We start from the raw sequence: 27,268 nt of genomic DNA, 5'->3' as shown, positions 1-27,268 counted from the left end.
AAAACTAACTTTTTAATAGTGTTCCCCATGCTGTTATACACATGAAAACAACCCAGATCTCCACTTTATACAATTAGTAACTTACCAGTGGGATCTGTATTACTGTTCACAGTACATAAAATATGCAAGCAGTTTGCCAAATAGAAAATACATTTCAAATACCTTCAAGACTCAAAAAGAACACACACAATTATGTATTTTATCATTTTATTAGGAATAATTCCAAATGGGTTATGCAGAAAATGTATTCATCGAATTTGATGAGTTTTCCAAAAACTCTTAATGAAGATATGTCTGCCCAATAAAATAAACATCAGCAGAACTATCATATACTGAGCAAAAAAATCAGGCTGATAACAAAAGCAACATGCAACATAAAAAAGACACAATATAAAGGAAGACAATCTGCTGAGTATTAAAAACCATCTAAATCTCAATCCTTTGCAGCCAGCACAGAACTAATTAGCTATCAAATCCAAACCCCACCAAGGTATAAGTTTGGCTGATGTAGGCCAGGAGTCAATGTAGGGGGAAAATATTTCCTCAGTGCAAGGGAGCTGAGTAGTGTTTTGGATCTTTCTGTGGCTGGTACAAGCAGTATTAGAAAATCTTTTTGGCAAGAGAGAGAAATAAATACAAATGGAATGCTACATTTTTAAATTAGCAGACTGTCTCAGGAATGATAAAGGTATCAGTAAAGTAGCAAGGGGATAACTTTAAAACATTATTTATCTGGGGCTCAAAAAGCACTCAAACCAATTTATTTAAAGGTTTCACAATAGCTATGTCCAGGCATTTACACTTATGGGAAGTAAAATTTAAAAAGGATACTTTTTTCCCAAGGAGAATTTCTTTAAAACCAAGCACATTGCTAAATAGCAACATCATACTTGGTAAACAGTAATTGGCAACAAAATAATATTCTGCCCAAACGAGTCCCAGATACTGTTTAATAACCAAGATACAAACTAATTTTGTTGTAACAAGCCTAGGCCAATTTTATCAAACATGTCCTTGGTTAGATATCCAGTTTCATTTAACGTTTTGAAAGCTCATTTGACAGCCAGTCAAGTCCTTCATACAGACCAGTTCCTTGTGTTGCACAAGTGGCTTGAACATACCACTGTAAAGACAAGAAAATACTTGATTAACAAAGTTAACGTATAACACCAGTGTTTAAACTGTCTTAATCAAACTTAAGAGTCTTCTCACACCTCTTGCTTCTCACAAAACTCTACCATATTTAAAGCTACTTATGGCTGGGTGTGGTGGCTCACACCTATAAATCCCAGCACTTTGGGAGGCGGAGATGGGAGATCACTTGAGCTAGTGATCCTTGAGCTAGTAGTTCGAGACCAGCCTGGGCAACATGGTGAGACTTTGTCTCTACCTTTTTAGATTATTTTTTAAAAAATAAAGCTGCTTCTACCTATTCTGGAGGTTGCAGTGAGCCAAGGCTGTGCCACTGCACTCCAGCATGGGCGACACAGTGAGACTCCGTCTCAATCAATCAATCAAGCTACTTCTACCTATTCATTATATTTAGACCAGATTTTCCCCCCTCAGTCATTCAGGTTTTTTTTCAGTGCTGGTTTTTGGTTCCCTTTTAGTAAACTTTCTACCACTTATTCTGAAAAGAGAAATCATGGGAAAATTAGTAACTAATAAACTATCCATCTGGTTTTTATAGTTCTCATTTCCCATAAAACTAAACTCAAAGTAGAAGAGGCAATTTTTGAAAGAGTAGGGTTTGCTGATATTTTAAAAGCAGGCTTTTCAGATAATTTCACTATCTTTAGTCTCATGCATTCCAAAAAGTTCTTGTTTTTAAATGGTAATGAATCTTATCTCTAGTAACTGTGTGAAAGTATCAAAAAAAAAAAAAAAAAAACCTACAAAACAATTTACATTTAAGACATACTTTACTTTTATTAATTTTTTTGATCAGTTTAACACTGCAAGGCCACTGCAGGTATACCATGTTGCCAATTATTTGACTACCACATCTCAGTAACCTAGGAGGCTGGGGAAAAGCTCAAATTCATACCTTCACAGCATGGAAACCTTGTATCATTTACAGTTAGTGTTGCTTGCTTATTTACTGATTGATTGACTGATTGTTTTGAGGCAGAGTACTCACTCTGTTGCCCAGGCTGGAGTGCAGTGGCATAATCTCAGTTCACTACAACCTCCACCTCACAGGCTCAAGACATTCTCGTGCCTTCAACCTCACAAGTAGCTGGGGTTACAGGCATGCACCACCATGCCTAGCTAATTTTTGTATTTTTAGTAGAGACAGGGTTTTTTACCATGTTTGCCCAGGCTGGTCTCAAACTCCTGGTCTCAAGTGATCCGCCCACCTTCCCCTTCTAAAGTGCTGGGATTACAGGTAGGTGTGAGCCACCACACCTGGCCCAGTTTATGTTCTTCAAATCAGCCTGAGATATCTCAAACAGGCAATAGGTTCTTTTTCTTTTTCTGAGACGGAGTCTTGCTCTGTCACCCAGGCTGGAGTGCAGTGGCACGATCTCGGCTCACTGCAACCTCTGCCGCCCAGGTTCAAGTGATTCTCCTGCCTCAGCCTCCAGAGTAGCTGGGATTGCAGATGCCTGCCACTACGCCTCATTTTTTTTTTGTAGGTTTTAGTAGAGACGGGGTTTCATTATCTTGGCCATGCTGATCTTGAATTCCTGACCTCGTGATCCACCTGCCTAGGCCTCCCAAAGTGCTGGGATTATAGGCATGAGCCACTGTGCCCAGCCTGCAATAGGTTCTTTGTTGTTTCATTTTTTACCACAGCCATAGTATTTGCCTTATTTACAGGTTAATGCAAAACTACTGTAAAAAGCCTATGACACTAAGTTTCTGATAATTTATCTCCATCGCTGAATCACTGATCTAAAATAACAAGCAATTTTAGAGAAGTATAATTTTTTTTTTTTTTTAAAGAAACAGTCTAGCTCTGTCACCCAGGCTGGGGTGCAATAGGCACAATCACAGCTCTCTGCAGCCTCCAGCTTCTGAGTTCGAACAGTCCTCCCACCTCAGCCTCCCAAGTAGCTGGGACTAAAGGCGCATGCCACCACACACAGCTAATTTTTATTTTTGTAGAGATATGGTTTCATTTTGTTGCCTGGGCTGGTTTCGAACTCCTGGCCTCAAGCAATCCTCCTACCTTGGCTTCCCAAAGTGTTGGGATTACAGGTGTGAGCCGTGGTACCTGGTCTCCTCCATAAGCTGTTAACAAGCAGACAAGGCTGGGCACCATGGCTGGAATCCCAGCGCTTTGGTAGGCTGAGATACTGGGAGGATTGCTTGAGTCCAGGAGTTCAAGACCAGCCTAGCAACAAAGTGAGACCCCCATCTACACTTTTTTTGAGACCGAATTTTGCTCTTGTTGCCCAAGCTGGAGTGCAGTGGCGCGATCGCGACTCACCGCAACCTTCACCTCCCGAGTTCAAGCGATTCTCCTGCCTCAGCCTTCTGGAGTAGCTGAGATTACAGGCGTGTGCCACCACACCCGGCTAATTTTGTATGTTTACTAGAGACAGGGTTTCTCCATGTTGGTCAGGCTGGTCTCGAACTCCCGATCTCAGATGATCCGCCCGCCTAGGCCTCCCAAAGTGTTGGAATTACAGGCATGAGCCACAGTGCCCAGCCCCCCATCTCCACTTTTAAAACAAGCAAACAAACATTACTGGACCCTTAATAAGAGAGCCAGATTTCAAAATATTTGCTGTAGGGTTATTTAAAAGATACAAAATTAAAATTAAGACTATCAATAATCTTCTTTCCATTCCTTCCACCTCCCCCTTCATAAAAAAGAAAAAATAGACTATCAATAATCTTTAGACCTATTCTACAGCAGTTTTCTATATCTTTACAAAAATGAAATAAAGGTATTTAAAGTTTATTACCATATTTTTAAATAAATGATGTGCTTATTATTCGTCCAAAGGAGATAATAAATGTTTAAACTGAATACTAACTTACACAACTATCCTAGTAAGTCTTAATAGTCAAGAGGTTAATATCAACTTCCAAATACTTACTGTTCTGTTACGAAGAGACTGAAGCCCTAGTTTATCTGTCATTTCACTGATGGCCATAGCATTTGGCAAATCTTGTTTGTTTGCAAAAAGCAGCAGCACTGCATCTCTCAACTCATCTACCAGAAGCTGGAAATAAAAGGTAAGGCATTAGCAACTACCAACCGGAATCCGAGTTTTGAAACTAACTGTCTTCCTATATATGCTTTACTCAGCATTAAATACATTATTAAACATTAACCTAATTTCTCTACACAAAGTTCACTCTTACAACTGAAGTCTCATATCCTTCAGTTTTTAAATCCAGAGCAAACAATCATATGCCTTCAAGTAAGACAGAACTGTTTTTCAAGTCAATCATTCTACACCCCATTAAAGCAAATCACTCATCATTCAGCCTTCATGATTACCCATTGTCAGGACTGATAAGGGCAAGAAACACACGTGGGAATAAAATGTTTATGGTAGGATCTTATGGTACTTAGTAGCAGAAGTACTTAGATGATGATTCTTTTCAGACTTCTATCCTTTCCAACAACAGTGGGACAACAACACAATTATCTGGGCGTTGGCAGTATTATGAAAAATACAAAAAAAGTACCAAGAACAGAAGTTGCACTGGTGCATGATACAATATAGATGAACCCTGAAAAATTATGCTAAGTGAAAAAAGTCAGTCACAAAAGAACACATTGTATGTTTTCATTTATATGAATGTCCAGAATAGGTGACTGTATAGAGACAGAGTAATTAGTGGCTGTCAGAGGCTGGGAGTGTGGTGTAGGAGGAAGGAAATGGGAGTGACTGCTGATGGTTCCAAGATTTCTTTGGGGGTGATGAAAATTTTCTAGTATTAGATTGTGGTGACGGTTGTACAACTATGTATACTAAAAGCCACTGATATGCACATTTTAAAAGGATAATATTTATAGTATGTGAAGTACGTCTTAACAGTTTTTTTTTTTTTTTTTTTTTTTTAAAGAGGGAAAGCTGGTGACATTTGACTCAGGCAAAAATCCAACAATGACTTAGTTACACATATACTGGCACAATGGTTTTACAAACTGCCCTCTAGTCTTAGGAGGAATGAATAATAATTAAGATTTCATTTCAGTAAATATTTTATGGCTACAAGTTTAAAATCATGACAAGCATTCTCAGCAGTCTTCCTCCATTTAGTACATTTAACAACACAAACGTGAAATCCAATATATGGCAAGGCTGCAAAATGCCACTGTGAACCAAACGTTTGTCTCTACTTTCAGAAGAAATTCTTTATCCTTAAATGGTTACTATTAAAAAACATTTCTGAAGTAATTATTGGCACAGCATAGAGAAAATGGAACCGATGACCTTGGGAACAAAACATTTGAACCAAGATTCCTAGGGTCAAAACTGCTACAGCACTATAGATTTGCTATCTGTAAAATAAGGGACTGAGCTAAATCAGATATCCTCAGCCAGAGATAGGCATCAAGATTACCCATGAGGCATTCTAAAAAAAAAAAAGCTGCTCTGCCCGTCCTCCCAATTTACTGAAGTAGCTACTCTTCCATGTGTTTTTCAAAATGCTCTATAAGAGATTTTGAAGTACATTAAGAACCTGTGGATAACATAGTTTCTTAAGTTTATTTCTAGCCCCCCAAATCCACTTGTGTAAACTAATCATAGTTAAAATGTACTAAAACACCACCAGTTTCACCCAGAAAAGCACACCTTGAAAATGATAAATTTAAAGTATATTCTTACCATTTTCTGCAGCTCATCTGCTACTTCCTGAATTCTTTCACGATCATTACTATCTACCACAAAAATAAGACCCTGGGGAAAAATTGTTTCAGTAAATTTTAATAGTTAAATGACATTCTCTATATGAAACAGAAGTGTAGACAGCAAAATGGTACCAATGGTTAGACATTAGGAAGAAAATGTCTCATCAAAAGAAAGAATTTAAAGCTGTAATGCTAAAAGCTGATTTGAGAACTATTTGTAAGTTTAATTTATTAGTGCTATTTCAAATCTAAAAACTTTTTATTCTTCACCAATTAACTACTTTTCTCAACTACCCTAAGAATAAATTGTATCTATTTTCCCCTCTTCCCTCTGTACTCTCACATTTAAGTGCAGGTACCAAAATAGCCACAAAGTAGGAACAAAAAGAAAAATAACAAATCAAGGATCCTAAAGAATTGTGAATTTGGCCAGGCATGGTGGTTCATCCTGTAATCCCAGCACTTTGGGAGGCCTGTAATCGCTTTAACTCAGGAGCTGGAGACCAGCCTGGGCAACACGGCGAAAGCCTGTCTCTACAAGAAAATACAAAAATTAGCCAGGCGTGGTGGTGCACTCCTGTAGTCCCAGCTACCTGGGAGACTGAGGTGGGAGGGATCACTTGAGCCCAAGAGATGGAGGTTGCAGGGAGCTGAGATCACGCCACTACACTGCAGCCTGGGTGGCAGAGCAAGCCCCTATCTCAAAAAAACAAACAAACAAACAAATAAAACCATGAATTTACTAACTGAATTAGCTTTTTGTGTCAAAGGCATGTACAGAGTGTAATAAAAGGGGGGTGGAATAGCGGGAGTGGGTGCACTACTGTTTTTATCTGCTTTATCATGGAAGGAAAAAATTAACTTGCTCCAGAATGCTGCCTGCCAACTCTAGAATCAGGAGGATATCTTAAGAAAAAGCGAGAAAACTCCAAGATTGGACGTAGTGGCTCACTCCTGTAATCCCAGCACTTTGGGAAGCCAAGGCAGGAGAATCATTGGAGCCCAGCAGTTTGAGACCAGCCAGGACAATATGGCAAAACCCTATCTCTTGAAAAGAAAGAGGGAGGGAGGGAAGGAGGGAGGGAAAGAGAGACAGAGAGAGAGAAAGAAAGATTTACCTTATTAAGACATTCTTTAAAAAAAGGAAGGTAGTATCAATTCTCAGAGATACAAATATTAGCTTCTTTTTTCAGACAGGGTCTCATCTCTGTTGCCTAGGAGCACAGTGGCGTAATCTTGGCTCACTGCAGCCTCGACCTCCTGGGCTCAAATGATCCTCCCACCTCAGCCTCCCAAGTAGCTGGGCCTATAGGTGTGTGCCACCACACCTGGCTAATTTTTCTATTTTTTGTAGAGATGGGGTTTCACCATGTTGCCCATGTGGTCTTGAACTCCTGAACTCAAGTGATCCACCCACCTGGGCCTCCCAAAGTGTTGGGATTACAGGCATGAGCCATGGCACCTGGCCCATTATTAGAATTCTATACTACAAGAGAAATGGAAGGAATTAGGAAGCAATTAGTTGAACTCTTTTTCTAAAAACTTTCAAATGGGAAATTATAGAATTTTCAGCTAGAAAAGGGGGGCAAAAATAAAAATAATAAAATAATAAAAATAATAAAAAAAAAAAAGATAAACCCTGACCCCGGAAGTACTTTTGATCATGTCACTTATCACAGATTGTCTTGTACTACTGATTTATTTAAGTAACTAGGCTGGGTGCGGTGGCTTTCACCTGTAATCCCAGTATTCTGGGAGGCCGAGGCAGGTAGATCACCTAAGATCAGGAGTTCAAGACAAGCCTGGTGAAACCTCATCTCTACTAAATACACAAAAATTAGCCGGACATGGTGGCATGCCTGTAATCCCAGCTACTTGGCAGGCGGAGGCTGCAGTGAGCAGAGATTGTGTCATTGTACTCCAGCCTGGGTGACAAGGGCAAACTACATCTCAAAAAAAAAAAAAAAAAAGTAACTAGATTACATTCACGGAGGGCAAAGGACTATACTACATATTTTTTTTTTTTTTTTTTTTTTGAGACAGAGTCTCGCTCTGTTGCCCAGGCTGGAGTTCAGTGGTGCTATCTTAGCTCACTGCAAACCCCTCCTCCCAGGTTTAAGAAACTTCTCCTGCCTCAGCCTCCTGAGTAGCTGGGATTACAGGTGCCCACCATTACACCCGGCTAATTTTTGAATTTTTAGTAGAGACGGGATTTTACTATGTTGGCCAGGTTGGTCTTGAACTCTTGACCTCAGGTGATCTGCCTGCCTTGGCCTCCCAAAGTGCTGGGATTACAGGTGTGAGCCACCGTGCCCAAACCCATCCTCTATCATTTTCTATTTACCTCTCAGGATTATCAGAGTACTGGGCTCTCCAGGGGTATCTAACACTTATTTTACATCCATTAAATGACAAGTTCCTTTGTTTTAGCAAATTATAAGTCCATTTCCTTTATCTCTGTTGGAAACCATAACTTAATTTTTTTTTTTTTTTTTTGAGACGGAGTCTCACTCTGTCGCCCAGGCTGGAGTGCAGTGGGGCCATCTCCGCTCACTGCAAGCTCCGCCACCTCCCGGATTAACGCCATTCTCCTGCCTCAGCCTCCCTAGAAGCTGGGACCATAGGTGCCCGCCACCAGCCCGGCTAATTTTTTTTGTATTTTCAGTAGAGACGGGGTTTCACCGTGTTCACCAGGATGGTCTCGATCTCCTGACCTCGTGATCCGCCCGCCTCGGCCTCCTAAAGTGCTGGGATTACAGGTGTGAGCCACCGCGCCCAGCCGATAACTTAATTTTTTAATCTTATTTTACACTGCATCTACACCACCTGGCAAACCATCACTTTAAATATCTATCCTTTGAAAAAACTTTTGGCTGGCATGGCACCTCTAATCCCACCACTTTGGGAGGCTGAGGTGGGAGGATCACATGAGGTCAGGAGTTCAAGATCAGCCTGGGCAGAGTAAGACCCTGTCTCGACGAAAAAAATTAAAATTTTAGTAGGGCGTGGTGGCACGTGTCTATAGTCCTAGCTGCTTAGAAAGCTGAGAAGGGAGGATCACTTGAGCCCAGGAGGTTGACTGAAGCTGCAGTGAGCCATGATAGTGCCAATGCACTCTAGCCTGGGCAACAGAGTGAGACCCCATCTCAAAAACAAAAAATAATGTTTGATGCTTGGAAAGACAGACTCAAATTCAAATCTTACACTACTTGTTATAATATTACCTAATCCTTGAATATGCCTTGTCTAAATAAAATAAAAATACTACTAACTTCATAAGCTTGTTAAAGATTAAATGCAGTCAAAGAGAAAAGAGCTATCATTGTGCTTGGCTTATCACAGGCATTTATTTACCAAATCTGTCTCTTCCTTTCCATATTTCAAAAGCTATTCCTTTTTAGAACCAAACCTTCCATTTTTTTCAAAAAACAGGCAAGGTCTCCTTTTGTCCCCCAGGCTGGAGTACAGAGGCACAACCATAGCTCACTTCAGCCTCCAACTCCTGTGTTCAGGTGGTCCTCCCACCTCAGCCTCTCAAGTAGCTGGGACTACAGGAGTATGCCACCATGCCCAGGTAATCTTTTTTTTTTTTTTTTGTAGAGACAAGGTTTCACTCTGTTGCCTGGACTGGTCTTGAACTATTACTGGCCTCAAGTGATCCTCCTATCATGGCCTCCCAAAGTGTTGGTGTTTCAGGCACAAGCCATAGTACCTGGTCCTGAAACCTATCCTTTACAAGAGGTAATGCTCTTAAAAGGGACCTAATTTTATCTTGACTACTAACTTTCCATTTTTATTCTTTTTTTTTTTTTTTTTTTAATGTAAAGACAAGGTCTTGCTATGTTCCCCAGGCTGGCCTCAAACTGAGCTCAAGCGATCCTCCCACCTCAGCCTCCCAAAGTGCTGAGAATACAGGCATGAGCCACTGCACCCAGCCTTTATTTGTTTTAAAATGCAAATAATGCTATCAGTCCCAAAGTAACATTGAGAAGGAGAATTATTTTAGGAATTAATCCCTAATTATTTTCTTCCTGGAACAGCCTAGAATCAAGAGTGAAGAAAAGCTAGGATTCTACAGATAAGCCCAGCTGCTATGAGATTATTTTAAAAGCCAAATATTTGCTTAATTATTTAGAATGACAAATTAGTTGGAATTATCTAATAAGAGGAACACTATGCCATGGTTTGTTAGTATAAGTTAGAAACATGGTTAAAGCTATAGTTTCTTGTAAATGCGGCGGCTGAAGCCTGTAATCCCAGCACTTTGGGAGGCCGAGACGGGCGGATCACGAGGTCAGGAGATGGAGACCATCCTGGCTAACACAGTGAAACCCCGTCTCTACTAAAAAATACAAAAAACTAGCCGGGCAAGGTGGCGGGCGCCTGTAGTCCCAGCTACTCGGGAGGCTGAGGCAGGAGAATGGCGTAAACCCAGGAGGCGGAGTTTGCAGTGAGCTGAGATCCGGCCACTGCACTCCAGCCCACTGCACTCCAGCCCCGGCAACAGAGCGAGACTCTGTCTCAAAAAAAAAAAAAAAAAAAAAAAAAATTTATAGCTAGAAGAACTGATCAGTAATGCTGGGAATGCAAGCCAAGAGCTCAGCTTTGATTCTATCAGGTAACACATAAAGCTTTCCCCAGCTAGCATGAACTCCCTAGGAAGTAGTACTTGGACTTTTAATTCTAAGGTGGTCCAAAGAGGCCAGAATCGGGTCTAATCTCAAATTAAGAACGCAAAGTAAATTACAAAGCATTCTAAAGAAATCTAAGAGGCCAGAATTGGGTCTAATCTCAAATTAAGAACGCAAAGTAAATTACAAAGCATTCTAAAGAAATCTAGGGATAAACCCAGGGTTACCCTTGGTCAAGAATTATTAGGCTTAAGGATTAGCAAGGTTTTACTTCATATCTAACTCTTCAAAATATGTTGGCCAGGTGTGGTAGCTCACACCTGTAATCCCAGCACTTTGGGAGGCCTAGGCAGGTGGATCACATGAGGTCAGGAGATCAAGACCAGCCTGGCTAACATGGTGAAACCCCATCTCTACTAAAAATACAAAATTAGCCAGGTGTGGTGGTGCATGCCTGAAGTCCCAGCTACTTGGGAGGCTGAGGCAGGAGAATCACTTGAACCCGGGAGGCAGAGGCTGCAATGAGCCAAGATTGCGCCGCTGCACTCTAGCCTGAGTGACAGAACGAGAACTCCATCTCAAAAAAAATTAAAAACCGGTCCAGAGGGTAGAGCATATTAGAGATGAATACCAAATAACATAGCACTGGTTATATCCTGTTAACTGAAGCTGCATAATATATACATGTGAGTTTATTATGCTATTCTCTCTATTTTTATGTATACAATTTGGGTTTCCTTAATCCAAAAATCCAAATGCAAAACTTTCTGAGCACCAACGTGACAAAGGAAAAACTCCCTGGAGTATATCGGATTTTGGATTTCTGGATTTTAGGATGCTCAACTGGGTACAATGCAAATATTCCAAAATTTTGAGATCAGAAACAGTGGTTTCTGGTCCCAAGAATTTCGGATAAGCAATGTTCACCTTGTATTTAACATTTTCCATAATGAAGCTTTTTAAAGCATGTGCCTCTGTATCAAACATCTTTTCTAGTCATAGCTGTATTGATGACCATAAACATTCTTTTTTTTTTTTTTTTTTTTTTTTTTTTGACAGAGTCTTGCTGTCAAGTCACCCAGGCTGGAGTGCAATGGTGCAACCTCGGCTCACCGCAACCTCCACCTCCCGGGTTCAAGCAATTCTCCTGCTTCAGCCTCATCAGTAGCTGGGATTACAGGTGCACGCCACCATGCCTGGCTAATTTTTGTATTTTTAGCAAAGACAGGGTTTCACTGTGTTAGTCAGGCTGGTCTTGAACTCCTGACCTCATGATCTGCCTGCCTCAGCCTCCTAAAGTGCTGGGATTACAGGTGTGAGCCACTGCACCTGGCCTAAACATTCTCGTTTTTAAATAAAAAAGTATACCACTTATTTAATGACATACTATGTAAATATGCTTGACCCAGCCACTCACCTAAGGTATTCACTGCCACCTAATGGCAATAAACCCCACTTGTATGCAATGTTTTAAGAGCTGGATAACAAGATGACACTGCAAATCTTAAACATATAAAGTGGCAGTGATATCCACTTAAAAAATAATTACCAACTTAATTAGTAAACAAAAACTGACAAATTCCTTGGGTGGTAAAAAAACAATTGAGGTGGGACCAGGTTAAACAAAGGAAGAGTAAGAAGAAACTCTCCCGTCCTGGGTAAGTCATTACAAGTTTCAGTTTCCTCATATGTAAGAGTGTTAGATTAGAACTGTGGTTCTCAACAGGGGACAATTTTGCCCCACGGGATATTTTGCAGGTGTGGAGAGATTTTGGGCTGCTAGTTGAGGGGAGCTGCTATTGCCATCTAGTGGGTAGAGGACAAGAATGCCACTAAACAACCTACAATGCATAGAGAGCCCTCCCCATACCCAACAACAAAGAATAACCCAGCCCAAAATGTCAATAGTGCTGTTCTGTAAGATACCAGACCAGTAGTATCAGCACAACCCAAGAACCTGCTAGAAATACAGAATCTCAGGCCTTAGCCAGGACCTACAGAATTAATGTGTATTTTTAACAAATACCCAAGAGATTGATATGCATATTAAAGTTTAAGAAACACTACTGTACCTGGATTATATCCCCTGAGATTTTGATTCAAGTGGTCTAGGGGATGATCCAGGTCTTGGGATTTTTAAAGTTCCCCATGTGATTCTTACGTGCCACCCCCAAATTTGAGAACTCTTGTTCTATAGGATCACTAAAGTCTCTTCCATGCCAGTATTATATATACACACTATGTGGCAATATAAAAATATCTTACAAATCAATGCAGCAAACTGACCTTAATGTATTTAATAAAGTAAACAAGTAACTGAGCTAAACAAAGGACTATCAATTGTCTTACATTCATCAGAAAGTACAATGACAGTTTATACAGACCTTACTTTCTAAACTAAGATGGAAAGCAAAGAACTATGGATAAGAGACCTAATTCATTCTTGAGAAGTACGCCAGCACCCACCCCATCTTCCAAACACTTACCATAAGTGCCTTATAACTCTTCCACCCTATATAAGTCAGCCTTCGAGGCATAAGTGAGAGTCCACTGAAGAATGTGTAAGTGGTGATAAGACAAATGCCAACTCATAGTAAACACCAATATCCAAGTAAATACCAGATACTAACATAAACTTTAGAGCATGAAACCCACAGAGAAAAGTTATAAGAACATATAGTATCCCTTACCTGGGTATTCTGGAAGTAATGCTTCCAGAGAGGCCTAATTCTATCTTGACCACCAACATCCCATACTGTGAAACAAATGTTCTTATATTCTACTGTTTCCACGTTAAAACCTACAAAGAAAAACAAAAATGACCGCTGTGCAGCGTCATTAAGAAAATAAAACCTTTTATTGTGGAATTTTCTTAGTGTTTTAAAAGTACTTCTTTTTATTAAAAAAAATATATTTAAACCTAAACATCAACAGAGACAAGGTCTCAATATGTTATGCAGGCTGATCTTGAACTCCTGGGCTCAAGCGATCCACCCACCTCGGCCTCCCAAAGTGCTGGGATTACAGGCGTGAGCCACCACACCCGGCCTGTTTTAAAAGTACTTCTAAGATAATCAACATGCTTAACAAAAAGACAGTCTCAAAATGAGACTGTATATATTTCACTTTACAACATATCATCATGATATAAAGTCATCTGTAAACTTTCTTACCAATAGTAGGAATGGTGGTGACTATCTCCCCTAACTTCAGTTTATACAGAATGGTTGTCTTGCCAGCAGCATCCAATCCAACTAGAAGAAGACATTATAGATTTAAAATCCAGACCAACAGCACACTCCAAGAAATAATTTTACAGTAAATTTATAGTTCAAAAGTAGAAGTTGACTGTTCAAGACACAAATGAGTTAGAAATGAAATGATCTTATTTCTGATTCCTAAAGGCAACACTTCCTACAGAAAGCCTTTCCATTCTTCTTTCTAGACCAAGAGAGACAGCATGTACTAGTAAAAGGAAACGAGTATATAGCTGACTTAGGCTCTAATCTCTAGCTTTGCCACAAACTAGTTGAGTGACTTTAGGACACTAAGGTCAGAGAAATTAGCCATAAATAAAGGGACTGGATCAGATCATCTAAGATCTCTTCCAATTCAAGACCTTATTAATTCTATGAACTACCAGCATTTTTGTGGGGGGGCAGCAGAGAGGGGGGACATACTCTCACTCTGTTGTCCAGGCGCCCACCACCATGCCCAGCTAATTTTTGTATTTTTAGTAGAGATGGGGTTTCACCCTCTTGGCCAGGATGGTCTGAAACTCCTGGTCTCAAGTGATCTGCCAGTCTGGGCCTCCCAAAGTGCTGGGATTACAAGTGTGAAACACCGTGCCCAGCCATACTACCATTTTTTAAAACAGAGATTAGAAGTTGATTCAGAGAACACATAAGTGAATAAAGAATTATCTTAAGATTTGTAAAAATATTTTCTCTTATTTACAGAGTAAAATTTGGGTAACAGATTTTGATGTTAAGGGGTAAAAATACACTGGTATAACTATGTCCCTGTGATGTAACTATGTTCTAGTGATCTTATATAACTATGTCCCAGTGACCTTATAATGATAATAAAAGAAGATGAAGCCAATTTTACCCCTGCTTAAATCCATTTCAACATTAAATGTGCCAAAATGAAAACCAAAGTCTTATTAACCTGTGTTATAAAAATGGCTCTATCACATTCATCTACAATATAAGTAATATCTAAATTCTTTTTTTTTTTTTTTTTTTTGAGACAGAGTATCACTCTGTCGCCAAGGCTGGAGTGCAATGGCATGATCTCAGCTCATTGCAACCTCCATGTCCCAGGTTCAAGCAATTCTCCTACCTCAGCTTCCCGAGTAACTGGGATTACAGGCACGTGCCACCACCCCCCAGCTAATTTGTATTTTCAGTAGAGACGGGGTTTCACCATGTTGGCCAAGCTGGTCTTGAACTGCTGACCTCAGGTGATCTGCCCACCTCAGCCTCCCAAAGTGCTGGGATTACAGGTGTGAGCCACTGTGCCCGACCTAAATTCTTAAAATGATTCATTTGAGGCAGAAGTACAAGTAGGGAGGAATGTGTTTGCTTGTGAAAATAATCCACACTAGAACAAAAGGCTATACCTCTTTATTAGGGTGACAGTGAAGAACAAATTAAATGCTTGTAAGTATGACTCTCTCAAAACCTGAATATTCTGCAGTGTTTGTTAAAGCCCTCACAAATGAAAGATCAATATCTAATAACCTCATTGAATCTATCATTGTTCTTAGGATATCATATCTGGCTGCCTGGATTTATCACAGATTTTTATATCAATTCAATTGAGTATTGATTTAAGCAAGGACACTGTCTTAATATTTAAATCAAAGCATGACTTAGCACATAAAAGCAATGCTAGTAAGTTAAAAAAGAGCTGAAATTATCTCACTTATCTAATTTACATTCCTATGCAAGTAAGTCTATCTTTTATCAGTTAGTCCAAAACAGAACTGAAGGCTACAGGCAATTCCGATTCCTTCCACCCTCTTACCAACCCTTTCTGCTCTGTACCCTACCAACAATAACTTTAAGTTCTTTTTGGAGACTCAAGCCTTTTATTCCTTTGTCCTGTAAAACCCTGTTCCCCACTTCATACTGGGATACAGGTTTATTTCTTCCCAAATACTAGTCAGTGTGACCAGCCCACATCAAGCCCTCATTCATGAGCATAATAATAAAAACCAACTGTTACACAAGTGTTTTATTTTTTGAGTATGGAACAGTATCAAAAAGATCAGAAAACATAATTCTAAAAAATACATAGAAAGGAACTACGTTAAAGTTTGGCATCTTTAGTAACAAGATATAAAACAAAGGGGGGGTGGCAAAAAACAACTAGATCTTTAAATGGTTCAACAAAGCTGTCTCTTGAAAGCATCAGATTTTTAAGTTAACTAAAATTAACCTTTAAGTTCAAATATGATTCAGCCAAGTCAGAAATGAAACAGACGCTGATTAGGAAACACATACACATGCACACACGCAAAACTATGGTACCTGCCAGTTATCACCAGAGGTCCAACTGGACTTCAGATTGCCAATTAAAAACAATGTAAGGCCTGGTGCCATGGCTCATGCCTGTAATCCCAGCACTTTGGGAGGCTGTGGTGGGCGGATCACCTGAGGTCAGGAGTTTGAGATCAGCCTGGCCAACATGGTGATACCCCGTCTCTACTAAAAATACAAAAATTAGCTGGATGTGGTGGCACATGCCTGTAATCCCAGCTACTCTGGAGGCTGAGGCAGGAGACTCGCTTGAACCCAGGAGGCGAATGTTGCAGTGAGCCAAGATCATGCCATTGCACTCCAGCCTGGGCAACAAGAGCGGAACTTGGTCTCAAAAAAAAAAAAGTATATCCAAAAATATTGACAAAGAATGGCAGAAATCCAAGACAAATCATGATTATATTATTTTAAATTATACAAAAACATGTAGGTAACTCCAAATTTTCTTTTAATAGGTTTTATACGTACTTGTATGAATAATTAATAGTTTCCTTGCTCCTCTACTGATAGGAATTTCTTTTACCCAAAAAACATGTATTACTTTTATGAAAAGAGAAAAAAAATTGTCCAAGTAGATTTTTTTTTTATTAAAATGTTGGGCTGTTTACATTTCCTGATGTATCTTTTTGAAGATGACTGCTTGAGGGCTTTAAATATATAGTATTTTATATACTCATTTTACTTTTTCAAAAAGGGAAGTGTTTACAAAATCATGCAACCATTTCTAGGTCACCCCAGAATTCCAGGGGAAAAAATAATTTACCCATAATGACTTTTAAGCATCCACAAATTATTTTCTAAATATAAATTACAAGACAACAGTTTAATGGCTCACAGCAATACAGAATGTATCTTATGCAGTTGTATCAAAAATAACAACGCTATATAAATGCAAACTAAGTTTTTTAAAAAGCTATTTCTAAGCTTTAATGCACAAATTAAACATATACTGTCATCACTTAAAACTTACAGTTCTTTACTCAAAAACATATTGGTCCAACAACTTCGAGCCACTTTAGTCATTTCTTACGTATTTCCTTAATGTTGCAATATTTGGCAGTGAAATTTCTCCACAAAATGAAAACTATTACCAATTTTCAACTAGCCGAGATAAGACTAATCTGTATAGCCCAGCAATGTCCTCCCTCCCCTTTGTGTCCAGAAACAAGCAACTGTATTGAAAGATGTACTGGAATAATACTTGTTCTCCTTAACAAGACCTGCACTTTGACCAAAGTGTTTAATATAGCAGGAAAACTACCTCAGAAATCTTTGCTGGCCAGGCAGTCACTCACGCCTGTAATCCTAGCACTTTGGGAGGTGGAGGCGGGCGGATTGCTTGAGCCCAGGAGTTTGAAACCAGCCTGGTCAACAGAGCAAGATCCATCTTTAAAAAAGAGAAAAATTAAATTAGCTGGGAAGCTGTGTTTGGTGGCTCACACATATAATCCCAGCACGTTGGAAGGCTGAGGCAGGTGGATCGCCTGAGCTCAGGAATTTGTGACCAGCCTGGGCAACATGGCAAAACCCTGTCTCTACAAAAAATACAAAAATTTGCCAGGTGTGAGTGGGGTATGGTGGCTCATACCTATAATCCCAGCACTTTGGGAGGCCAAGGCAGGTGGATCGCCTAAGGTCAGGAGTTTGAGACCAGCCTGACCAATATGGAGAAACCCCATCTCCACTAAAAATACAAAATTAGCTGGGTGTGGTGGCGCATGCCAGTAATCCCAGCTACTCGGGAGGCTGAGTCAGGAAGATCACTTGAACCTGAGAGGCAGAGGTCGCAGTGAGCCGAGATCACGCCATTACACTCCAACCTGGGCAACAAGAGCAAAACTTCATCTCAAAAAAAAAAAAATTTGGCCAGGTGTAATGGCATATGCCTGAAGTCCCAGCTACTAGGGGAGGCTGAGATGGGAGGATCACCTGACCCCAGGAGGTCAAGGCTGCAGTGAGCTGTGATCACACCACTGTGCTTCAGCCTGGGCAACAAAGTTGAGACCCTGTCTCAAACAAAACATTAGGGTGGTGCGCATCTATATTCCCAGCTACATGGGAAGCTGAGGAAGGAGGATCCCTTGAGCCCAGGGGATTGAGGCTGCAGTGAGCCATGATCGTACCACTGCACTTCAGCCTGAACAACAGAGCAAGACCCTGTCTCAAACAAGTCCAGGCGCTGTGGCTCACGCCTGTAATCCCAACACTGTGGGAGGCTGAAGTGGGCAGATCACAAGGTCAGCAGTTCACAACCAGCCTGGCCAACATAGTGAAACTCATCTCTACTAAAAATACAAAAATTAGCTAGGCATGGTGGTTGGCGCCTGTAATCCCAGCTACTCAGGAGGCTGAGGCAGGTGAATAGCTTGAACCCGGGAGGCAGAGGTTGCAGTGAGCCCAGACGGCGCCTGGGCAACAGAGCGAGACTCGGTCTCAGAAAAACAAACAAAAAAGTCCCCACAAAACAAACCTTTGCCCATAATTAGGGCAGCAAGAAATACTTATATTTTAAATTAAAAAAGTTAGATCTGGCCAGGCACGGCGTCTCATGCCTGAAATCCCAGCACTTTGGGAGGCCAAGGTAGGTGGATCATAAGGTCAGGAGTTCAAGACCAGCTGCCCAGGATGGTGAAACCCCATCTCTACTAAAAAATACAAAAATTAGCTGGGCACGGTGGCAGGCGCCTGTAATCCCAGCTACTCGGGAGGCTTGAGGCAGGAAAATGGCTTGAACCCGGGAGGCAGGGTCTGCAGTGAGCCGAGATAGCGCCACCACACTCTAGCCCGGGCGACAAAGCAAGACTCCGTCTCAAAAAAAGAAAAAAAAAAAAGTTAGATCCAATGATCTCAACTTTGAGGGAGAAAAAAATATTGCAGAAAGGAGTAAGGCTGGAAAGACAAAAGAGTATTTTCAGATGGATAAAAAGATTTTTCACGTTTTCCTTTATCTTTCAAATTATCTACAAGTTTGAAATATACCTTCATAATTTTAAGTGTGTGTGTTTATGTGTATATACATTTTTTTTTCGAGAGAGGGTCTCGATCTGTCACCCAGCCTGGAATGCAGTAGTGCAAACACAGCTCATTGTAGCCTCAAACTCCTAGGCTCCAGCAATCCTCTCACCTCAGCCTCCCCAGTAGCTGGGACTACAGGGGCATGCCACCATGCCCAGCTAATTTTTACAATTTTTTTGTGGAGATGAGGTCTTGCCATGGTGCCCATGCTGCATAATAATTTTAAACAATAATTTAAAATTGAATATTTACTGCATTTTAAGCATAGTACTAGGTGATTCTATACATTTTTGGAATTTAATCCTCACAATAATCTTTCATTTTACAGATGAGACATTTAATGTCCAGAAATGTCCCCCATAATCACAGAAAAAGAACAGATATTTAAAAACCTAAGTCTTGCAAAGAAATTAGAACCCTCATACATTGCTAGTGGGACGTAAACGAGGATGTAAAATGGAAACGTTTGTCAGGTCCTCAAAATGTTCAAGACAGTTACCATGACACAATTCCGCTCCTAAGTATTTATCAGATAATTTAAAACACATGTCCACACAAAAACTTGTTCATAAATGTTGAACAGCTAGAAAGTGGAAACGACCTAATTTTCATCAACTGATGAATGAATAAATAAAATGTGATTTATCCATACAATGTAATTACTATTTGGCCATCAAAAGAAATGAGGTGCTTATGTGGATTTCATGAAAAGGAAAAAAATGAAAAGAATGAAGGACTAATATACACTATAATATGAATGAATTTTTTTCTTTTCCTTTTTTTTTTTTTTTTTTTTGAGACAGTCTTGCTCTGTCGCCTAGGCTGGAATGCAATGGCACAATCTCAGCTCACTGCAACCTGTGCCTCCCAGGTTCAAGGGATTCTCGTGCCTCGGCCTCCTGAGTAGCTGGGACTACAGGTGCCTGCCAGCGCACCCAGCTAATTTTTGTATTTTTAGAATAGATAGGGTTTCACTGTGTTGTACAGGCTGGTCTCAAACTCCTGACTTCGTGATCTGCCCGCCTTGGCCTCCCAAAGTGCTGGGATTACAGGCATGAGCCACTGCGCCCGTCCACTATGAATGAACTTTCAAAACATCATGCCAAGTGAAAAAAGCCAGACATAAGAGGCCATAAATCATGATTCCATTAAATAAAGTGTCTAGAATAGATTAACCCATAGAAACAGAAAAGAGATTACTGACTGCCAGAAGATGGGAAGAAGGGGGAATGGGAATTACTACTAATGGGTATCAGGTTTTTTTGAGGGATGATGAAAAATTATGGGATTAGACAATGGTGATGGTTACACAACTTTGTCAATATATATACTAAAACTCATGGAACTATACACTTTAACAGGGTAAATTTTATGGTATACGTATTATATCTCGATTTTTAAAAAAAATTTCTAAAAAGCCAGAACCAAAAAACCCTAGTTCTGATGCCAGAGACCTCAAATACTATTTACATACTGCCATCCTGACTTCAGGTTTTTCTGGTGGACATACTGTATCTTAATATTTTGGTTGGGCACGGTGACTCACGCCTGTAATCCCAGCACTTTGGGAGAGTGAGGCAGGTGGATCACCTGAGGTCAGGAGTTCCAGACTAGCTTGACCAATATAGTGAAACCCTATCTCTACTAAAAATATGAAAAGTAGCTGGGCATGGTGGCAGGGGCCTGTAATCCCAGCTACTTGAGAGACTGAGGCAGGAGGATTACGTGAACCCGGGAGGTGGAGGTTGCAGTGAACCGAGATTGCACCACTGCACTCGAGCCTGGGTGACACATTGAGACTTTGTCTCAAATATATTTTATCGAATTCATCAGAGGCTTGACCATCCAAACTGAAACTGAGGCCACCAGGTATATGGAAAAATGTGAAAAGTTCTGCTTCTATGCACGGATTAGAAACATCTGCATTTTTATCAGTTAATTGGCAGCAAATTAGCAAAGTTTCTGACAGCCTATTGCACTACTGTAATAATGCAAAAGGATGCATCTAAGGATGGCTGTACCTATCAACCAGTGGCATGAAACAGGATTTTTGCCTTTTCCGTTTCCTATATTCACATAATGAGAAGAGCCTGTTTTTTCAAAGGTTGGCAGTTATATGTTCAACCAATAACCTGAGAAAATGCTTGTAATAAGCTAAATCAAAAAGAGAGGACACAAAACTAAATATCACAACTACAATTTTAGAGGAACAAAAACTTCTTCTTAAAAGGCTGACTGAGCGTGTACCAGGTGTGGTGGCTTACACCTGTAATCCCAGCACTTTGGGAGGTCGAGGCAGGAGGATCTCTTGAGTCCAGGAGTTTGAGATCAGCTAGGCAACACAGCAAGACCCCCATTCTCTACAAAATAATTTAAAATTAGCTAGGCATAGTGGTGCCTGTAGTCCTAGCTACTCCAGAGCCTAAGGCAGGAGGGATCGCTTGAATCCACGAGTTCAAGGCTACAGTGAGCTATGATCATGCCATTTGTATGTGCCCTAGAGTATGGTTGACAGAGCAAAACCCTGTCTCAAAAAATAAAAATAAAAATAAGGCTGAGAGTAAATATGACAGAATAGTGGAATTACAGATAGGTAATTAACACTTTATTCTTTTACCTGTTTTCTAAATGTAACAGAAGGAACATATACTACTTTTAGAATCAGGAGGAAAAAAAATTACATAAATAGATGGATTTACAAAATATGCTAAGAAACAAATATAAAACACTCTTTAGCTTGGTAATATTTTTTAAAGTGACAAATATAGGATCCTTTCTCCCGAACATCTCTAGACCCCCAAAACCACAGTCACATTCAAGACAATACAGAACTACACTGGCATACAACACTACACTGGTATCAGCAAACTTTTAAAAACTAACACTTTTTCAGCTGTTCAACAGGCAAGAACTGGAAAGTTCAAAGTAAAGAGATCAGAATTAATAATTCCTCTGCAGAACACATTAGTATTTTTGGATATATACATAATTTAAGGATTCACTTAACAACATTACATCTTATCATGGATCAAGATACAGAAACCAGACTTAAAATAGGACAATGCAGCCAGGCTCAATGGCTCACCCTGTAACACCAGCACTTTTCGAGGCCAAGGTGGGGGGATCACTTCAGCCCAAGAATACGCAATATAGTGAGACCTTCTTGCTACAAAAAATTCCAAAAATTAGCCAGGCAGGTCGAATGGCATGTCCCTGTTGTCTCAGCTACTCAAAAGGAAAAAAAACATAATTATTTTAAAAATATATACAAAACACAGAAGCTGGCCGGGTGTGATGGCTCATGTTTGTAATTCCAGCACTTCGGGAGGCCAAGGCAGGTGGATCACCTGAGGTCAGGAGTTTGAGACTAGCCTGGCCAACATGGTGAAACCCCTTCTCTACTAAAAACACAAATATTAGCTGGGCTTGGTGGCAGGTGCTTGTAATCCCAGCTACTCAGGAGGCAGAGGTTGCAGTGAGCCTAGATCGTGCCATACTGCACTCTAGCCTGGGAGACAAGAGTGAAACTCCATCTCAAAAAAAAAAATTAAATTAAATTAAATACAAAAGCTATTGCTTTATTTTTATTTTTTTCAAATAGAGATGGGGTCTTGCTAAATTGACCAGGCTGGTTAAAAACTCCTGGCCTCAATGCGATCCTCCCAACCTGGCCTCCCAAAGTGCTGGGATTATAGGTGTAGAGTCACCACACCTGGCCAGAAGCTGTTGCTTTCTAACTCGAGGAGCATGGGTAATACCATCACTCGCATAACTTCCCCTTATAACTAGTACATAATTTCTGTCAATCAATAGTCCAGATTATGTTAAATTTGATACACTGTGTTGGTTTTTTAATTACAGTTAACTACAAGCTAACTTCCAACATCTTTTAAAGTTAGTTGAACTTTTGGAAGAACAGCAGGTGTAGGAATTAAATTTAAAACTTCTCCACAGTAGTTTGGCAAACCCGAGACATCAGCTAACTCCTATCTCCTTTATACTTTAAAATGGTAAAGTCTGAAAAAAACACTAACTCAGGAGGGCATGAATCTTATCTAAGCTTTATAAAGAAAAAAGAAGCACACTAATGTAAAACATTAACCAATAATTCCAACAGTTGAATGGGGTAGAAAAAAAAAGTGATCTATTATTTTTGCTGTCAGTCACTCATAAAGCCAGACAGAAAAATTAAGAATTATCAAACTTCCAAACCACCTTTTTCCCTGTTCATGCACATATCTCCCTCGTACGTTGATACCTCCTTTGATGAGTTACCATAAATGTTGATCTTGTGACAGAAGTGTTTTTAGTCAAGGAAAACTGATTATCCCAAAATTAAAGTGCAAAACAATAGCATGCCTGAGTAAAACATTCAAAACAAGTAACTCCTAAATCCTCCGCACAAATGCAGAAACTTCAATATTTTTTCTCTCCCATTTTCTTCAAATCTAGCATACTTCTATCTTCCCTGCCCCTCTGATACTTTCATCAATCACAAAAAACTAAGGAAACGAAAAATAGCAATTTATTTACAATAAATCTTAAGTAAAAAGACCAATATACTACGTGTTCTAGAACACAACCATATATTGTTAAATCTCTTTAAAGAACAGGCTGAAAATTCATTTATCGCAGTCCAAAGTCCTCCCCATTAACTTCTGATCCTTTTTCAGACTGCCAACTTTCAGTCACTTAAAACTTAAATATGCTTGCCCTCCTAAAATAATTCTGTTCTCTTGACAAAGGAAATCTAAGAAACTTTGAAAGAGAAAATACTTTATGAATCATAAACAATTGTTTCACAAAATGTAAATGCGCTGAATTAAGAGGAAAATTAAACATGAGCCAATGTATATACTGTTACTCTTTATATACCTTGAAATATTACAGAAGCTTGTGTTTGAAAGCTTTCGATGGTAGTACAGTTCGAAAATAAAACCTCCGGCCGGGCATGGTGGTTCACGCCTGTAATCCCAGTACTTTGGGAGGCCCGGGTGGGTGGATCACCTGAGGTCAGGAGTTCGAGGCCAGACTGGCCAACATGGTGAAACCCCGGTCTCTACTAATAATACAAAAAATTAGCCGGGCGTCGTGTTGCATGCCTGTAATCCCAGCTATTTGGGAGGCTGAGGCAGGAGAATCTCTTGAACCCGAGAGGTGGAGGTTGCAGTGCGCGGAAATTGCGCCACTGCACTCCAGCCTGGGTGACAAGAGCAAAACTCCGTCGAAAGAAAAGAAGGGAAAGGGAAAGGGAAAGGGAAAGGGAAAGGGAAGGAAAAGGAAAGGAAAGGAAAGAAAGGAAGAAAGAAAATAAAACCTCCTCTGGTAGAACACAAGCTAATGAACCAGTAAGTTTCAACGTTCAAAGTTAGAGGGGCTTCTTTCAGCGTTATTCTAGTCCATGGAGCTCAATGTGCTGTAGGCAGGTCACAGTAACCGGGAGCGGTTGCTTACATCAGCCAACTGACAGCCCTTCTCCCTTAGCTGAGCAAAAACACGCCCCCTAAAAAGCAGTTTTTTAAAAGTCAATTTTCTAAAAACAAATTTTAAAATTGTAGTTACTATTTAACAAGGCTACCTTAAAATTCAGCGTCATGATGTTCAGTTCAATTACTGAAATTTTATCAGGTATTTTTTAAAAAATCGTTTTTTTGCATTAGACTTTAAGCCGGCTAAAAATAAGTTTGAAAACCTAGGAGAACAAACCAAATACATTTAAAGTTTTTGAAAACAGCCAAACAAATAGAAGATAAGCTTGGTTTTCGGAGAATGAGATTAACAAGGAGGGAAAAACTTGAAAAGGAATCCAGTGCAAGGCCAAGTTTAGCAAAGTGAGCGCTGAAGGACTCCAGACTCTTCAGAAACCTTGGGTGCTCCCTGGCCACCGCAACTTCCTGCCCCGGGCGACTCCAGGCTCCGGGTGGCCGCTGGCTCACAAACCAATGGAGTGTGCAGAGACTGTACACGAAGCGCAGAGGGGGAGGGAAAAGGCTGGAGTGGCTCTGCCTCCCTCCTGACCGCTGTCCACACCCGGGCAAGAAGGTATGCAGATCGCACCCCCAGAAAAGGCCTCACCAAGTGTTTGCTTCCCAGAGTTGGCTTTCCCCACATCTCTGCCTCATGTTGTCCAGCTTTCAATAAGATCAAGGGGAAAAAGTCAAGTCCAGAAAGAAGAAATCTTGCCCAAAGCCCTGTCCCTGCCTTGTCTGGCGACAGATCTGGGGAGGGATCGCTCACCCTCCGCTCCATTGTTCCCCCTTAAGAATTCCTCCCGACCCCCGACCCGGCGCCCCTCCCCCACCACGGCGGGCGGAAAGAAAAACAGGCCCAGAGGCCACCTGAATTGTGGAGACTCTGCCTTTCCCAGGTCCCGCCTCGACTCGCAGCACTTCACTCACCCATCAAAATGCGCATCTGCTTCTTGCCAAATAGTCGGGAGAAGAGGGAGGAGATAGTGAGGCCCATGGCGGTAGTAGCACTTGTGATGGGCAGAAGCAGAAGGGATTTGGGGCGACCCCGTGCTTTCTCCTTTCAAGCTCCCAGGCTAACTAAAAGAGAGGGAAGAGAAAGAGCGGAGGAAGAAAAGGGGAGGCGGGCACGTCTCGCTGGCCGCTGTGCTGATGAAGCTCCGGCACAGGAATAAGCCGGTAGAGGACCTGCTAGGCGACTGGCGCGGCAGCTCCGGCTCTAGCCTTTAGGATCTGGCTGTGCCACGTCACGCGGCGGCCGCGGCGACTCCAGCGGCGGCCCGGCCCCTCCAACGCGGACAGAATCGCGTCACCGCCGCCCCATCCCCCTGCGCTTCCGGTGCGCCCAAGCCACTGCGCTTGCGCACTCAGGGGACTGGCCAGTTTCGCTGACGTGCATCTCTCGACGACGCCACCGTCTGGACGTGGCTCCAAGAGTCGGGAGAGGCCGGCTGGGGCACATGCGTACTGGGAGACGGACAAAGTCCCACAATACCTCGCTTCGTCACTTCCAATCAGACTCAGGGAGAGACGCTTCCGCTCGAATAAAGGCATTGTCGGGGTGATAGTACTTGCTTCCGGAAAGGCGAGCTGAGCATTATGGGTTAGGTGAGGAACCCCGCCCTCTTCTATTAGGGTACGCGCGATGGGGATTCCCTGATGCCATGAACTTACACGTCTCACACACAGGGCCGGACGCTTGCCTTAGTTAACGCGTGAAGACCGGCCCAACCTTTTGCGGAGAAAAGTGGTTAAAAGCCGACTTGTGAGCTGAGAAACTGTGGCACCCTAATGAGCTAAGGCGAGACGCTTCGACCACCACGCCAGGTTGTTCTGAAGATCTCTAATTCTGTCAAGGCGAGAGCGCTCCAAGACATGTTCATCGGCTATTGCTTTTTAAAGAGAAGGCAACGAGGAAGTCTTGCTTTTCTTGTACTTTTTCTCCTAGAAGCAGCATGAAAGACTTACTCCTTAGATTGAGGAAGTGGAAAGCCTCTTACTTTAAAAGTATTTATGATCAGGCCTGGCGCGGTGGCTCACCGTGCCCGGCCTGCTACACCTTCTTAAATTCACAACAATGCTTAATTTATTAGACTCATTGCCAGGATAAAGATTTAATCTGTTTTTCTGATAGTGCCGTCCTATGTGGTTCTGTAGTTGCTTATTCCAACTGGTATATTTCCATAGGATGGGGTTGAATAAGAAAAACTTGCAAACTTTCAAAAACAGTAAGCTATTTTTGTATTTTTGAAGGCTTGCTGAGTAACGCTTCTTTTGGTACCACTACCTTATCTACCCTTCAGAGACTGTTGTTTCTTAGGACTGGCCCTGGGCAATTAAAAGCAAAAACTTCTGGCCAGTCACAGAGGCTCAGGCTTGTAATCCCAGCACTTTGGGAGGCCGAGGTGGGCGGATCACAAGGTCGGGAGATCCAGACCATCCTGGCTAACACGGTGAAACCCCGTCTCTACTATAAATGGAATACATTAGCCGGGCATGGTAGCGGGCGCCTGTGGTCCCAGCTCCTCGGGAGGCTGAGGCAGGAGAATGGCGTGAACCCGGGAGGCGGAGGTTGCAGTGAGCCGAGATCGCGCCACTGCACTCCAGCCTGGGCGACAGAGCGAGGCTCCGTCTCAAAAAAAAAAAAAAAAGGGGGGGGGGGAAACTTCTTTACTCAGAAGTACCTTCCTTTGCATTGGAGATACATGTAAAGAGTTGCTTAGGCCAGGCGCGGTGGCTCAAGCCTGTAATCCCAGCACTTTGGGAGGCCGAGAGGGGCGGATCATG

At 41.3% G+C, this 27,268-nt stretch overlaps 1 protein-coding gene across 2 annotated transcripts; it reads right to left on the bottom strand.

Annotated features, from left to right (window-relative positions):
• Positions 1-194: 194 nt before the first annotated feature.
• Positions 195-26,709, bottom strand: ARF4 (ADP ribosylation factor 4). 2 transcript variants are annotated; one of them, XM_023200978.3, is made up of 6 exons: positions 25,412-26,709; positions 13,626-13,706; positions 13,143-13,252; positions 5,799-5,870; positions 4,053-4,178; positions 195-1,123 (listed from the first exon to the last, which is right to left on the bottom strand). In XM_023200978.3, the coding sequence occupies exons 1-6, from the start codon at positions 25,476-25,478 to the stop codon at positions 1,037-1,039; spliced, it is 543 nt and encodes a 180-aa protein (XP_023056746.1). In that variant the 5' UTR covers positions 25,479-26,709; the 3' UTR covers positions 195-1,036. The 2 variants fall into 2 exon arrangements, with proteins under 2 accessions (XP_023056746.1, XP_023056754.1); XM_023200986.3 differs by lacking the exon at positions 25,412-26,709 and adding an exon at positions 23,229-23,540.
• Between the last annotated feature and the right edge of the window lie 559 nt (positions 26,710-27,268).

The sequence above is a fragment of the Piliocolobus tephrosceles genome, chromosome 2 (genome assembly GCF_002776525.5).
Source record: "Piliocolobus tephrosceles isolate RC106 chromosome 2, ASM277652v3, whole genome shotgun sequence".
Lineage (NCBI taxonomy): Eukaryota > Metazoa > Chordata > Mammalia > Primates > Cercopithecidae > Piliocolobus > Piliocolobus tephrosceles.
The sequence above is the reverse complement of the archived record's forward strand: the minus strand, read 5'-3'. Positions and strand labels throughout refer to the sequence as shown.